Source organism: Anser brachyrhynchus, assembly GCF_964034855.1.
Source record: "Anser brachyrhynchus genome assembly, chromosome: 6".
In the NCBI taxonomy this organism is placed as follows: domain Eukaryota; kingdom Metazoa; phylum Chordata; class Aves; order Anseriformes; family Anatidae; genus Anser; species Anser brachyrhynchus.
Window position 1 is genome coordinate 42,389,785 of NC_137700.1, and position 15,831 is coordinate 42,405,615.

The following is a 15,831-nucleotide window of genomic DNA, read 5'->3' on the forward strand; positions in this document are numbered from 1 at the left end:
AAAAGCTCAGTTTGTCCATAACCAAGCTGGCGGTGCCCTGTAGCCCTGCTGATGTTGGACTTTTGCTGAGGCTAGGTGCATTATTTTCTGAAGGAGGAAATGTATAGCTGTTTATCGGTAGTGTCCTGGTGGGATGTATTACGTTGAACTTTGTGATCATCATTCGAAACAGCAATAAAAAAAGAACTTAAGTGAATTTAGTTTTCCACAATATAAATGTTCAGCAGTTTCTGCTTAGACTGCATATTAGAGATTGATACTTGCTACACTTTTTGATACTGTTCATTCTTTAGCAAGGTGGTCTGAAAAATCCCCCCAAAGTATTCTGTTTTACTCTGAGTTTAGTAAGAAATAACATTCAAATTTAATAATGTTATGGGGAAGAATTTTATCTTTCCTGGAGATGCAACCTCGTATTACCATTTTCAGGTTCTGCACAAGGCCTCCGCTGCTTTAACTCAAGTCCTCCTTGAACTGCTGTTGTTCTTTGGATTCCTGCCTTACTTAGATGCAAAGTGCTAAATTGTTCTCTGTTATTTGATAGTGAATCCTTATGAAATATAGATACGGCTGCTTCTGTAAATACCTGTAGACAGCCTCCAGCGCTGCCTGTAGGAAAATATTTATATCTGAACTTCCTGCTTTTCATTGTCTAAAAGGAATTACTTCTGAATTTTTCTTCTGCTGGTGGCAAACTTGGCACGCATTTTGCAAAATATAACAAGCTGAAGAAATTATAGATGAAGTAAGATTGCCCGCATGAGAGACAACCTACATATAGGTATGACAAAGAGAAAAGTGTCCAGGAGAGGATTCCTGCCGGGGGGAAGCTGGCCCAGCATGTCTGCGGCGTGCGGCGGTGGCAGCTCGGCAGGCGGCAGAGCTTTGCTCACAGCTCCGCCAGGGCCCTGCTCGGGCCCCGAGTGAATCGCTTCTGCTCTCTGTGCTGCTGCTCTTGGGGCTCTGTAATGGAAATCGTGCTTTTTCTAATTCCTCTGGCGAATCATACTCTAGCTTTCAAGTGGCAGTTGCAAGATGTATTAGCAGGAACCAGGCTTCTCCAGACCCTGTCTTTGCATCTGTCCTGGAGAGGTGCAGGTGCGATTCGAGAGCCAAATTACGAGTGAAGAGAGAGGTAAGATGAGAGACTCCTGTAGGCAGAGAAGAGCAATTTCACTTCCGTGAAACCCCATTTGCTACTACTAGATATTAATCTTTTGAGCTCCTCTTGTCTGTCAATATTGGTACAGAAAGTCTAACTTAAAATGCAAACTCTCCTGAAATTGTATTTCTCTTATTCACCATAATGGCGTGTGGATTTGTATGAGTAATACCAATTTTGCTACTATACTATGAAATATCATGGAAAGTTAAACTTCAGTTAGAAAAGCAGTAATAAAGAAGCAGACCACTTCAGCAGAGCTATCTTTCTGTATTGAAACAGTTTTCCTACTCTTGTGGAGGAGGGAATGAGAGTTGACTGTAATGAAATTTTCATTTTCCCACCATAGAAATGTAAAAAGAGCCCTGCTTTTATTTTAACATTGATGAGAGTTGCCGTAATTCTTGTCTGCAAGGACTACGTCACCTTCTGCTGGACCAAAAGATGAGAACAAAGTTCAACATAAGAGACTGCCTTCCACAGAAAACCTCCTCCCCGTAAAGCCTCCTTTCCATATCCGCTGTTTGTTCTGTCCTGAAAATTTTCTATCAGGACAGCCCCGCTGGCGTGACGTGATGATTTATGTGGATATGAACCCACAGCAGAAATTGGTTCACAAATTCAAAAGCTTCCCCAGGGACCTCTTCTTGCAAGTTCCTTTTCTAACCCAAGGTTATCTAATCTGCGTGTTTCTATCAATTAAATTTTGATTGCATATATTTCTGATCTTTCTTTCAAGCTTTCCGAGCCCCTAAATAAACCGGTTCTTAAATATTTTATATCACAACAGTCAAATGAGAAGCATCAAAAATAGAATAATTTGCCTTAAAAATGGCTGTGTCTTTTAGAAGTATGTTCGTGAAGCAGGATCACCTGTCTCGTATGAAGAGGGGGTCCATTTAGAAGATAATAGGATAGCTTCCCATAGTATTCCCATGATTAGTCATAGTGATACCTTACTGAGGCATGATTTGCTTGCTTCAGGGACAATATCCATGGTACCTGTAGGCTGTCATAATTACTGACATTTCTGTGGTGTAATAATTCTTAATATAGGATGCCTGTTTCATCTTAAATTATCTTACCCTCGTATTTGCACAACGTCTTTATCTGGTCAACCTAATCGTAGTTTATTTCCGTGGCTTTCAGCATCGATCATGTTGGATAACTAAAATTGATTCTGATTGCTTAGCTAACATTGTGGCGTACAGAAGTGTTTAGCCATAAGTAAAATTTTGTGGTGTGGGGTCCGTAAGCTTACAGTGCAAAAAGTCTGGAAATTCTTGTTTTTTTTTCCTCCTGACTGCATAATCCCTTCCCGCTTGGATTTATCTGCTCCATCCACAGGACTGAAAGATGTAAAAGGAAGCTGGTGCATTGCTAAATTTCGTTTTTGCCCTCCTGACAGTATCCTTTTAAAGACAGCAGCGTGCTGTGCTGAAAGAGGCCAGGCCGCCTCTCAGATCTCGTTAGCATCTCCGGTCCTGCCGTGATCCAGTGCCGAGTGCCCGTGTCGCCTTTGGAGCTGTGCCGAGGTAGCAGCGCAGGTGGCACCGTGAAGTACGCCCCCTCGGCTCGGCGTGCGGCTACGTGCTGAACTTCAGGGCTGCTCTGGGCACCCCAGGAGCAGCCACGGCACAGCATGGAGGATGCTGAGGATGGGACGCGGAGAGGACACGATCCCGTGGTGTTTGTGCATGTGTCTGCGTCTCGGCTGTGTTCTCCGGCTCCGTTTTGTTTTAGCTTTTTGGTGACTTCAGAGAAAGTTCGGCTTTTTTTTTTTTTTCCTCCTGCCATTTATCTAACACTGAGTGCTAGAACAGATATGTCTTTCATTTTGAGAGTACTTCAGATGGCGGTAATAATAATTACAGTTAAATTAGCTTCCTAACATCATTCTGCGTTGGGAAATCTAAAGTAAACAAGATGAAAGGCTCTCACTGGTGTGAAGAAGGCAGTTTGTTTGAGGTTCGTATTGGCGTCAGGAACCTTTTTATTGCCCTATTAAATCTCTCCGGAGATGGCTGCTCCTTCTGGTGGTGTGTACGAGCGTGCACCCCATGCTGTCGGCCTGAGAGACTGCAAGTGGCAAGTCCCCAGAGAGATGCCCTTACACCCATGTTGGTTGAGTTATCAAGGCCGAGGGCCAGAACAACACATTTCACCAGGAGTCTCTGCAGCGCTATCACAGAAACACAGAACCAGTCAGCTTGGAAAAGGCCTCTAGGATCACCCAGTCCAACCTTTAACCTAGTACTAACATCCAACGCTAAACCTTGCTACTAAGTTCTACATTTGCACGTTTCTTGAAGACCTCCAGGGGTGGTGGCTCAACCACTTCCCTGGGCAGCCTCTTCCAATGCCACCCAACCCGTTCAGTAAAGACATTTCTGTAGTATCCAACCTAAACCTCCCCGGTGCAACTTGAGGCCATTTCCCCTCGTCTTATCACTTGGTGCTTGGGAGAAGAGCCCGATCCCCACCTCGCTATAGCCTCTTCAAAGTAATTGTAGAGGGTGAAGAGTTCCCTCCTGAGCCTCTTGTTTCTCTGGGCTAACCAACCCCAGCTCCCTCAGCCACGGCATCTTGGAAGCCTTACCCAAAGGTTGCTCCTGCACGTGGAGCTGGGTGGAAGCTACTCCTCAAACAGGGACATGTGCAGTCACCGTGTGTCTTTTTGTTCCGTGTCTCTTTTCTTGGCCATCCCAGGGTGTCCTGATACCACACGAGTGGTACACAGGGCTTTGGCTGCTGTGGAACAACGATAGTTACATGGAAAATTAGTAATTCTAGATCCCAGAACCACTTTGCATAGATGTTACAGCCTGTACTAAATGTGGTATGTGTGCTGAATTCCATATAAACAGATTTTTTGTGGCTTTTCCTTTTTTTTACCCTACTTGAATGCTGGCCATACCCATAAATACTGTTTTTGTGTATTGTACTAGCACTAATACCAGCATAAGGCAAAATACCTGAAACAGATTTGAGGGCAGTTCTCTAGATTTTCAGTGAAGTATTTCGTTACATAGCGTGAGGAAAGGCAATTGCATTTAGGAAACCAAAAATAAATGGACTGACCTTCAGAAATCTTAAGCACTGTGATTTCAATTGAAGGGCATACTATTTAATAGAGACTCTTTAGAGCTTTTTAAAATGAAACATTTTTGGTTAAAATGGACTTCTTTGAAAAAGAGCCTTAGAAAAAAATGATAAATGGTGTTGTTAAAATATCTCATTAATTTTGTGTTTGCCTTCTACCAAAGTTAGTGCAAGGCACTTCGAAGCTCAGAAGGTTTCGTGTGTAGTCTCATCGTGCATATCATCAAGGGTCTCATAAATACGCCTCTTGCAAAACAAATTCCAGTTAAGTTATTGTGGTCTCGCGTTCGGGTTTAGATCTGCGAGGATCCTTTTTGCTGTTCTTGCCGAGGAGGTTTCTCTGCGTTCACAGGTGGTTTGTCGCTTTGTTATGTTTTGTGCCGGCTGAGTTTCGTCCTCGCTGGGGCCCCGTGAGCTCTTGCCCAGGCTTCTCCGGCTGCAAGGAGAACTGCCGGCCTGGGCTGTCTTTGACCACAAACGTGTTGCTTTGAACCAGCCTTCTCAAATGAAACACCGTCCAGAATAACGCCCTTCCCAAACGAGTACATCGTTAGGGTGGGTTAGAGTATTTTTCTTTTCCGTGTGGTTTTCAAACTAGCCTTCTTGGTAAAACACGAAGCAATGAACTGAAGAACATAACTAAGTTACACTTATTTACTTCCCCAAAGTCTATTTTTTTAACAATTTCAAGAGCTCTGGTCCACTAAAAGCGTTATCTTAGGAAATACGCGCCCGGGCTGCTGCCTCCCGAGAGCCCGTGGGTGCTCCACAGGGGGTGAAACTGCAGACAAAAGATTGGGACTCCTCCGCCATAAAAAGTGGCATCTTTTCAATAAGAAAAAAAAAGGTCTTTTACTTCAGTGACCAGACTTGTTCGCAGACCTGTGGTGTTTTATAGTTGGTAGGAAACTATAATGCGCCTTTATGTGGCAGCCAGAGTCTTGGCAGGAGTCACTGAAAAGCTAAATTCAGCTAAAAAAGATAAATTTTTATCTTGTGAGTCTTGAAGTGGCGGCAGTTTTATTCATCAGCTCTAGAAATGTGAACCACTGATTTTTTATTTACTTGCTGTTAATGTATACATGGTACGTGTAAGCAAAGAGAAAACTTCATTTGTACATCCCTGCAAACTGGCGTGTGAGGGGTTTCACACATTTTCACCAAAGGAAATTCTGTGAAAATGTTGTGAAAGCCAAAACCTAGTGAGAAGCTCATTTTAACCTTCTTGATTTTTTTTTTCTTTTAGCTGCTTAAACCATGTAAGGAAAAAAGTAGCAAAATATATAAATATATATATATTTTAACTTAAGTTCCTTTAATTTGATCTCTGATTCATTGTAACAGGGAAATGATAATGAAACCTCCCTTAACTAGTTTTGATTTCTCTTTGATTTTCTCACTACACATAAGGAGCTTCCTATCTCCAACTTAGAGATTTCCCTGGAAGAACATGGACAAGGCTATTTAAAATCATATGCTTTACCCCTGCAGGAAAAAAACATTGGCACGTGTTGTCTCTACTGCAAGGAATTCTCCTCGTTCTGAAAATCTTCAGCATTACTATTACTTGAGGGGGTTATTTTATATTAAAATTTTCCTATCCATATCTAATAAAGGGCCCTTTGAACGTTTATTATTTTATTATAAAGATAATTTAAGAAAATAAGTACTTTTTGAGCATTCGTGAACATCTTCAACTTTTTATTCAGAATTGTATTTTAGAGGAACTAGAAATAAGTTTACATTTCAGAATTACATTGTCGTTTTATATACAATGTGTTGTCTGAATAATAATGCATAGTTTCTGAAGAAGAATCAGCTTCTTTGGTTGATTTTGTTGTTGTTATTGTTTTTTCTTTTTTTTTCTTCTTCTCGAATACTTCATTTCCAGTGTTTGTTTCTGCACTTTGCTAGTAAGGAAGGATGCAAAAGGGTTTTCAGTGTAAGCCTTGACACTATTTCAATGAATAAATAGCTAATAATTGCACGGGGCAATGGCAAGCCCCTATGTTGCCCTTGCAGTACTTGCTGTATAAATGTCGGTTTGCAATTACTCCTAAAGTTAAAATTGAAATTGATTTTTTTTAGACAATTAGTTGTTTTTTTTTCCCTTTTTTTTTTCTTTGTATTGCTTGGCGTGGCGTGCTGCAGAAGACAACAACGGTCTCTGAATCCGACTAAAGACTAAAACTCAACTAAAGATTAAAATTTAATAATGTTGTTAGCTAATGCTAAATAGTTAATAGGCCATATTAAAATACCTCCAATACAAATATTGCCTATAAATAATTACAAATTTTTATTAGTGTTGTAATTAAGAGCATGCTGGCTGCAAATGATACCTTAAAGTGCAAAGACAATTATGAAAAGTAAGCAGAAGACTAATAGTATACTTTTTGTAATATTAAACAGATTTTGCTAACCAGCAGGGCCTTAATCACTCTTTAGCAGGTGGGGATCTGAAGATGAATGTTGGAGGAGAGAGGTGTGTGTGCAGTACAATGGAGGCGTAAGGGGACGATATTAAAGAAGGAAAGGTTTTTTGTTATCAAGATAATACTAAGAAGATGGGCATGGTGCATTGTTTTATGCAGGGAAATGGAAAATAATGTTGATTAACTTGTCAAAGACCCTGAAGCGTCAGGTAGAAACCACTTTGGGGGCTCAGCCTAAGCTGACGTTACAATATTTGACAAGTTTCTGTAGTTGTTTTTGTGATTTGTTGTTTTTTCTTTTTTCAACTAACATTTAATTGTGCTACAGAATTTCCTCACATTCGTGCTTCATTTGCAATTCTAAGCTTGTTTATATTTCCGTATTTATTTTTCTCCAGCAAACATTCAAGGTTTTCAACGACCTTTCATATTTTCATTTTCACGCGTTCGGTAGACGTAGTGTGTTGAACTATGAGACATTAAACTTTCATGTGTCCTTTCCAATCTCCCTGTGCTTACTAGGAAGATACTCGGATGTAATTAGCTCTCTCGCCAGTGACTTGCCATCTTTCCTGGCTTACTGGGACAGTCATAGCGGCAAGGGTTGCGATCCCTGGGCAAGTGGTGGAGATGTTGGCACAAGAGGGAGCTGGGGTTTGCAAGCAGTGGTCCTCACTTCTACTTGATGGAGAGGAGAGGGTCGCCATCAGGCACGAAGGAAATGGCAGTGAAATTCATCCATGGATAGGTATAGCTCCTGCTGTAGCTAAAGGGGATATTAAAGTGCGTCATATGCAAAGTTGCCATCAGGATTTCTTCAGCTATGAAATTCGTCTTTTGGCTGTTGCAGCCATGTATAGTAACTTAAATTACACATCAAAAGGGTAGATAAACAGCACTCTGATCAAAGCTATTAGGTGGTTATAGGAACCACAGAGTTGGAAGGAAGCAGAGGTTGGACATTTACTGGTGGTTTACGTGAAAAGGACTAGATGGAAACATGTGGATAATGTTATGTGAAGGAAATGCACATTTATGTGTTTGCAAAGCAATGGACACTGCACAGTCGTTAAGAGAGTGGCCATCCATACCAAGGTACCACAAGCAGAAGAGAGGTTGTCTTCAGCTCTCCCGAGCCTTTAGGAGCCATCCCCAGAACCTTTGGAGACGCGATGGACTGAATTACACCTGGAGTCAAGACTTACGTAGCCAATTTTTAAAACAATTAAATTTCAGTGGAGCATCGCTTGGACTGGTGGCATCACGAGTGGAAATAGGCCTGAAAGTGGGCTGTTGGAAGTCTTCCAGCAGGCGTAGGCTCTTCCGTGGTGTCTGTTCTGTAGAGTGCCTGTTATACACGGTCTTGGCAATTATCGTTTTGCCTTCCCTTTTTCTTTTGAGATGATCCAGTCTTATTTACTTTTCACAGTAGTAACCATTATCTTCTGTACAGCCACTGCTTCTGTTCACGTTGTAGTTTTGTAGAAAGTTCTTTTGATGCAGTGGAACGGCGGATCAGGTGGCCCTTCCCTTTCAGGTTCATCATTTGCGTATGCCTAAGAACTCTCTTCAGAGACGATTGCATAGTGTAAAAAAACCTGAATGCTCCTGCCTGGACAAGATCAGCTCTGTAGGAGTTCAGCTATAAACCCCATTACACAGGAGAAAAACATATTGAAGGAGTGCTTATTTTGTGGAGTTTGGGGGTTGGAGGGTAAATAGGAGGGCTTTTAATGCACACTGATAACCTGATGTCGTTTTGCATTTGATCTCAATTACTCGGCCTGATGCAGCAATAAATATACTAAACTGAAAATAATAAAGATCGTAAAGCTAAACAATAAAAACTCTGTGCTGTACTTAAAAAGAATAGAAATTCACTGCATGTTGTGTCACGCTATGCATGACATAGAATAACCTTGAATACAGCACAGAAAGGTGAATTTACAATTTCAGTAAGCCATATATAGAATCATTTATTTTTTGAATAATTCTCTTTTTCTTTTTTTTTCTTTTTTCCTTCATTAAATATCAGAGAAGGTGTGGGTGCTATTACCATAACCAGTCAACACGTCTTTAGCAGATAGTCACAGAAGGGGTATGAGCATGCAGAAATGTCACTTTGGGGTTGGAGCTTCCAGTAGCAATAGAAGGGGTTTTTCATAATAATATGCTTTTGAGTCCTGAGTGATATTTTCATGTGCCAGAAAGAAAGATTAAACTTTCTTTGTCACTTCTTATGTTTTCCATGGTTTGAGAGAGGGAGGTTTGTTATCCTGTTTTCGTGGAATTTACTGGGTTTAGTTGGTTTATTTATTTATTTATTCAAGCGTCACAGTATCTGAAAATACCGGTCAATAAATTTAAACTTGGGGTTAGGCTGCGATGCTCAGTGTAATGATTTTAAGAGATTTCTTCCCTGAGCATAGTATTGACTTCCCAAATGCAAATACTGATATTGTGTGATATTTTTAGCAGTAGTTTATTACCTTCCAAAGCCTTTAATGCCTGAACAATTTTTATATGAAAAAATATGTTGCAAAATCTTCAGTGAAGTTGGTGATAAAGCTATGAAATTGGATATCGAAACTTTTTCAAGATTTTTTTTGTTTTCTTGACAGAATTTTGCGTATCAATGAATTTAAACAATAGAATTCTATCGACTTTCTTACGTAGAGCTCTCTAACAATACTGTGTTTCGACAGCAAGTATTATGTTGCCCTATCTTAAATCCTTGACCTGTTTATATATTTGTTTTTCATAGGGAAGTTTTGTTGCCTGCATGACTGCCATTTTAAGGCAAATGGAGGACTATCACTACGCTCATTTAATCAAGACTTTTGGAAAGATGAGGTCAGATGTTGTGGTAAGTGTAACGTCTTTTATCTCTCCACAAGACAGCTTAGTTTGCGTTTGTTTTTTTTTCGTGTTTTTTAAATATACTTATGAAGCGTGGATAAAATGTTTAAAGTTACAAATGTAATCTAAAAATAATTAATAAAGCAGTGTGACATTTGCTGAATTTGCAAAGGACCAAATTAACCTTCCTGCCGCACACAGAAATGCAGCTCATCTCTGGAGCTGTTCAGCATTTTCAATGCAAGCTCTGAGACATTAGATGTAAGGTAATTAAAAGAAAGTATTAGGAAATAGTAATTCCAAGTCATTACTAAAAATCTGTTTTGTTTAAGGAGAGAGGGGGGAAAAAAAAGCTTTCTTGAGGAAAAGAAGTTCTAGCATTAAATCTCCCAGATGTCCCAATTTTCTTCATTTGTTTAAATAGCTTTTACTTGCAGACCTGCTAGCTTTAAAATTTATACAAAGCATTTTAACCTTAAAGATGCTCTCAGTTGTTAAATAAGCAATAATAATTGAAATTTGTCTTCTCGTGGTCGTTCAGTAGTCTAACTAATCCTACAACACAACTTAATTAGAGCATAATAGAAGGGAGTTTATAGCTAAGGAGATAACTCTCTAATGACCTGAAACCATCATTGCCATATGGCAAGTGCATGCTGCAAAGTAGCTACCAAACTTGTTGGCTGAGATCCATCAATTAGCAGATGACCTGAAGTCTGATCAGCTGTATTACATTGCCCACTCTGCTGCAGGGGATTCTGTTAGGCACTTCAGGCAGCTTTCATCTGTGCTTTAATCTTCAGGGTGGCCTTTGTTTAGATTCCTTTCTTCCTTCTGTACCCAATGGAACAAAACCCATGGTCTTCTGTTTGTGTAATTTCTTTGTTTGGACTTTCCAGTTTTCCTTTTTGTCTTTAATTTTTGTTCTCCTTACTTCTGCTTCTGTTCTGCAAGACTTGAGCTCTTTGCCCTGTGCCAATTTTCAGATCAGGTGCTAGAGCCTCTGTTGCTCAATGTATTTGTACCAGATCTGGAAGAGCGAAGTACAAAGCTGATTCAGGAGAATGAAGACAAAGTTCAACTGCAAAGACCTGCAGAAGAGCATCACGTTATTAAATGGTTGCTTCCCAGTTGCTTTTGGCTTCTTGAAGCACATCCTTGGATAGTGTTTTTTTTTTCCCCACTTGGTTTTCCAGTAATAATCATAGAATAATTCAGGTTGGAAAAGACCTCTAGGATCATCACCTAGTCCAACCTTTAACCTAGTACTAAAGTCCAACACTAAACCTTACTTCTAAGTCCTAAATATACACATTTCTCGAAGACCTCCAGGGATGGCAACTCAACCGCTTCCCTGGGCAGCTTATTCCAGTGCTGCACAACCCATTCAGTAAAGACATTTTTCCTAATATCCAACATAAACCTCTCCTGGTGAGACTTGAGGCCGTTTCCCTTCGTCTTATCACTTGGCGCTTGGGAGAAGAGCCCAATCCCCACCTCACTATAGACTCTTTTAAGGTAATTGTTGAGAGTGAAAAGTTCTCCCTTGAGCCTCCTTTTCTCTGGGCTAACCAACCCCAGCTCCATCAGCTTCTCCTCATAAGACTTGTTCTCTAGCAGTGAAGCATTCCCTAGCTAAATGTATCTAGTTCGGTGAAATAATGTTTTTAGCATGTAGAAAAGGCAGGAGTTAACACTCCTGGTTAACGAAGGCAAATATTTTTGTAGTTTTAAAGTGGTTCAAACCACGTAGCTCTGGAAAAGGCAAACTGATTACAGGGTTTTATAAGGAAAAGGTAAAAGCAGTTTGCTCTCTAACCTCGTAATGATAAAATGCAGAGAAAGAAAATCGGTTAGGAAATTGTGATTATTCTAACAGAATTAAAAGTGTTTATTTAAAAGTCATTTTTTTGTAAATTGTCTGAGGTGATTCTCTAGGGTCAGATCTTCCTTGGTGAAAACAAGAGAGTATTTATGCATTTGAAGTTTGGCAAGTGATCTATTTATAATTGCTTGTTTTAAGAGAGTGATTTATATGCTATGCAGTGCTTTGGGATACATGATGAATCACTTTTTTCTTTTGTCCTTACTCCCGGTATATTCATCCTGTTCTGCGTGTTCTTGGGTTTTGTGGATGGGCTTATTCCATATTATTAAAATCTTATTTTTCATCAGCATATATACCGTTTGATTGCTTATTTTCTGCTTGTTACGCCACCTGACTGTGGTTTGTAGGAGAAGATATGCTAATCCAAGCTTAGTCAGTTGGTGTAATAGTCCCTGTACCTTTACTTAAAATGTATCTTTTAAATGTTTTAATAACATTGTTGATTAAATGATGATGCATGTTAGTGGAAACTAAAGTGCGTAGTATTCTGGTGAAACATTGAATAGGTAGTATGCTCGTAGTAAGTAATAATATCTTAAATTGGCTTTAAAATGTAAGTAATAAAAATGAAGGTCAGAGGTGTAATGGTAATACATTGTAAATCTTGTGATAAAAAGAAACCTCATGGAATAAACTACCTTTTTTACACACAAAAAAAAACCACCCCCATTTGCTCATCACGTAGGACAAAAGGATGAAGATACAACCCAATTTCTCTGTATGAAAAAAGATAGATAACCTTTTCAGTGAGTAGCAAATAGGGAGTTACAGTTCTCTTAAGTATTTATTCTTATATGGGATTTCAGTGTTAATTCAAAACCCACATCTTGTTCAGTACAGGAGGGTTTACTTGCTCTCCCAGGAGCATTGCCTCCCTTACCTCTATCAGTGCTGTGGTTCAGATTTTCCCATGTTCCTCTTAACGCTTTTTTTTCTGTCTGTCTTCAGTGGTGGGATGGTACTGAACTATATATATTACCTGATACCGCGTGGTTTGGGTGGAAAGCAGGCCCTTCTCCCTTCTTAGTTTAACTTTTTAATGCTTTTTTTTTCCCCATTTCTTTTTAGTCCTACCATTTTTGAGCCTTCTGCCAGTGCTCTTTGCCTCTCTTGAGAGTTTGGATCCAAACTGATTTCATTTGAACCCAAAGTCCCTACATACAGAGCTGGTACCGGCCTCTCCTATGACAGGGTATTTCATCTAATCACAAAGGCATAAGAAAGTAGTGATTTAAAACTGAAACTAGATAAATTCAAACAGAAATGCACCGTGTTTTCTTCATTTTTTTTTCCATTTCACATGATGAACTTAAGTGAAGCTGTGGTTGCTTCCTCACCATTTGAAACGCTTAAATCTTTCTTCAGCATGTGCTTATGCTTAACCAGAAGTTATAAGCTCGGTGCTGGAACTGCTAGATGAAACTTTATGGCCTGTGTTAGGTAGGTGTCAGTTTTAGATTATTATAATGGTCTTTCTTGGCCTTCAAATGTTAGAAGAGATGAGCTGGAATGCGATAAAACCAGTCTTATCTCTCCCTGTAGAATATATTGTTTAGGTTCAATTTTAGAAGCTGTTCGGATTAAGGTGTTTCTTTTCAAAGAGGAATTTGTTATTGTCAAGCTTACTATCATCCTGAGATGAAACATCATCCACGATCAGTGGGGTTATTTCTGGAGCTAACTGATTTCGCTCCCTTTTTTACTTGGTAGATTTCATATTTGGTTGTTTGAGGAACTTGTGATACTAGTTGACAAAAACAAGGTCTAATGTTTTGCTCCGTGGAATATTTTAAGAAATGTTCCTCCTAAAGGCATTTGGGATATTGCCCTGAGGTCAGCGAAGTGAGTAGGAAGATGAGCTCCATATAATGTTTAGGATCACCATTTTGTGCACCTCCATCCTTCCCCTTAAAATGGTTCGCTCCTAGGACTTCGAGTTGTAGTGTGAGTGTGGGACTTCGAGTTCCCGTGGTGGTGGGACCCCGCAGCAGAAGTGTCCCCACGTGGGGCTGGAGAGCCGCCTGTCTGGGAACAGCCTCCACGCTGCAGCTTGGCGAGGGCTCAGCTGAAAAGCCTCTGTCATGTCCTTCCCTGTTACAAGGCTGAGCTTGCTCTGGTTTCCTTCTGTAACTGGATGGGAATTGTGAAGGGGTCCCATCTATTGTGAATGTTGCTTCCTTGGGACAGTGAACAGGATCCGTATCTGCAGCTGGCAAGAGATCGAGAGTTCCCTTATTCCTTTACTACATTTTTTCAATCATCTTTCAAATGTTCAGAATAATTTGTTCTGAATCTAGGTATGCTGAAAGTAAACAGGCTGTACAGCACCACAGCATGAACTGATAGCTCCCCCGTCCGTTCCCACTCCCCATGCAAAAGCTGGATTTTGCTCCTAGTAAGAAGTTATCCCATATAAACCATTTAATTTTTTATAAGAAAGATAAAATTAAAAAGAGAACAGGATTGAGAGTACATAAAATACAGGTAAACATCAGAAGCTTTTTAGTTGATGAATTTACATTAGTTTTACTAACTAATTTACTAACTAATTACATTAGTTACTACAGTGCATTATTTAAAGTACCCAGGTGAAACTAGGACTATTAAAATGCGAATATCGGTAGATGAAAATGTAGGGCTGAATCAGCAAAGTAGTTCAGCCCCCGTGTAGGACAACGTTTAAGGTCAGTGACAAATGTGAATCATCAAAAAAAAAAAAAAGGAAAATTCATCCAGTGTCACATGCAGCTTGATCAGCAAATTATGCAGAGGTTCAACAGCCAAAACCAGCAACAAATAAAGTATAAGGTGGGGGTTGCAGCAAGAAACTAAGTGAGTATACACCTGTAGTCACAAAATAGTAGGAAAAACAGTCACTGTGAGCTCAGATCTTCTCTCTTGGATAGGTGATGACCCTTCCCACGGTGCCGCTTGCACTGAAATGCTCCGTTGCTGAGCTGTGGAGCAGCCCCATCGGTAAGCAGAGCACCCAGCGCGTGCCCCAGGAAGGGAGAATGCACTTAGATGGCGTAAATACTGGGTGCGGTGCTTGGGCCGCAAAATATGCAATGTGCTTATTAGGAATTATGTAACTCGCTCACCAAATGCATGAAAAACGAGCAGTAAAGTATGCAGTTTGATCGGCTCAATGAAGACACGTTTTCCTGAGCTGGTGGGGTGTGTGTCCGGGCTGGGTTGTGCCTTACGCACCGGTAACATCTCATGAACCACAAGCGCTTGGAAATTTCACCTCAGTCCTGCTAATGTCAAAACATCTTTTTTGATGTTGTTGTGTCGGGAGTGGTTTTGGTAAAAGAACACGGGAGTTGCTTCAGTAATGTCGTAGATCTGGGGGGAAAACGTGTCTTGTGGCTGCTGTTGGCCCCTTTTGGCCTGGGTCCTGGGCCGGTGCCTGTGCAGCCCCACAGCAAACCCTGCGCCGTGCACAGGGCCCAGCCGAGCAGCCAGGAGCTCCACATCCCTTCCTGATCCCCACGTTGTGCCCTCAGGGCCTCTGCATCTCCCTGTTTCACACCAGTGATGAATTTCTAGCCAGGAAAAATATTTTAAAAGAACAACGGATCCTAAGATAAAATCTAGCAAAGACGCTGGCTCTCGCATATGAAGAAATCCGTGTAAGAGCAGTAACTTCTTATTTGTTTCTCACTGAAAAGGTTACATAAAAAACAGCCTTAGTTTGAAGCCCACTGAACGTAATTTTTTTATTTTTTTTGTAGACATTTGACATTTTAAAAGACAGACAGTATTAAAACAGTTACTGAGGAGCTGTAGCAAACGAAAAGTATTTTAACCTTGGACGAGAATAAAAGTTCATTTTTATCTCTGCGTGAAGTGAATCAAGGACTGCTTGCATTAAGCTCCTTTTTTTCCCCTCTCTCTATCTTACTCTGGACATTTGATATCACTTAAATTGTTAGATAGCAATTATAGATGCCCAAATTGTAGAAGATGATTTACACTGTAAAGTACATCAGGTTTCTGTTCCAAAGAGATGTTTGTTTATATCTGGGTAGAAATAAATTGGTTTGCGCTACTAAATTAACTTTGTTCTGGGTCAGATTTTCACTTGCAGAAGCAATTACTGCTGTTCCCTTTAGGGAGAAAGTCTCTCGTAGCTTCTTGATGGCCAAACCAGAAGCACTGTTACCAGCTACTCGAGGTCGTGGGTAATGTGCACCGCAGCACTCACCTGAATCCATTTCCGAGCTCTGGCTTAAAAACAAAACAAAACAAAAAGCATAATTTTGTTTTCAGCAAGGGAAAATTTCAGCCAGATATACTTGAAGAGAAGGAAAACTCAGCAACTGGTGCCAGGGAGTATTTTCAGTCTAATTACAAGATTAAAATTAACGCCTTACTCTTTT

The 15,831-nt window shown here is 40.3% G+C and overlaps 1 protein-coding gene across 4 annotated transcripts in view; it reads left to right on the top strand.

The window, feature by feature from the left end:
* The window catches only part of DOCK1 (dedicator of cytokinesis 1), a 281,310-nt gene that overhangs the window by 148,109 nt on the left and 117,370 nt on the right, over window positions 1-15,831 (top strand). For all 4 annotated transcript variants that reach the window (XM_080596602.1, XM_080596603.1, XM_080596604.1 and 1 more), the window contains exon 28: window positions 9,464-9,565. In XM_080596602.1, the coding sequence (XP_080452728.1) occupies window positions 9,464-9,565 (102 nt within the window). The remainder of the gene's footprint in view (window positions 1-9,463; window positions 9,566-15,831) is intronic.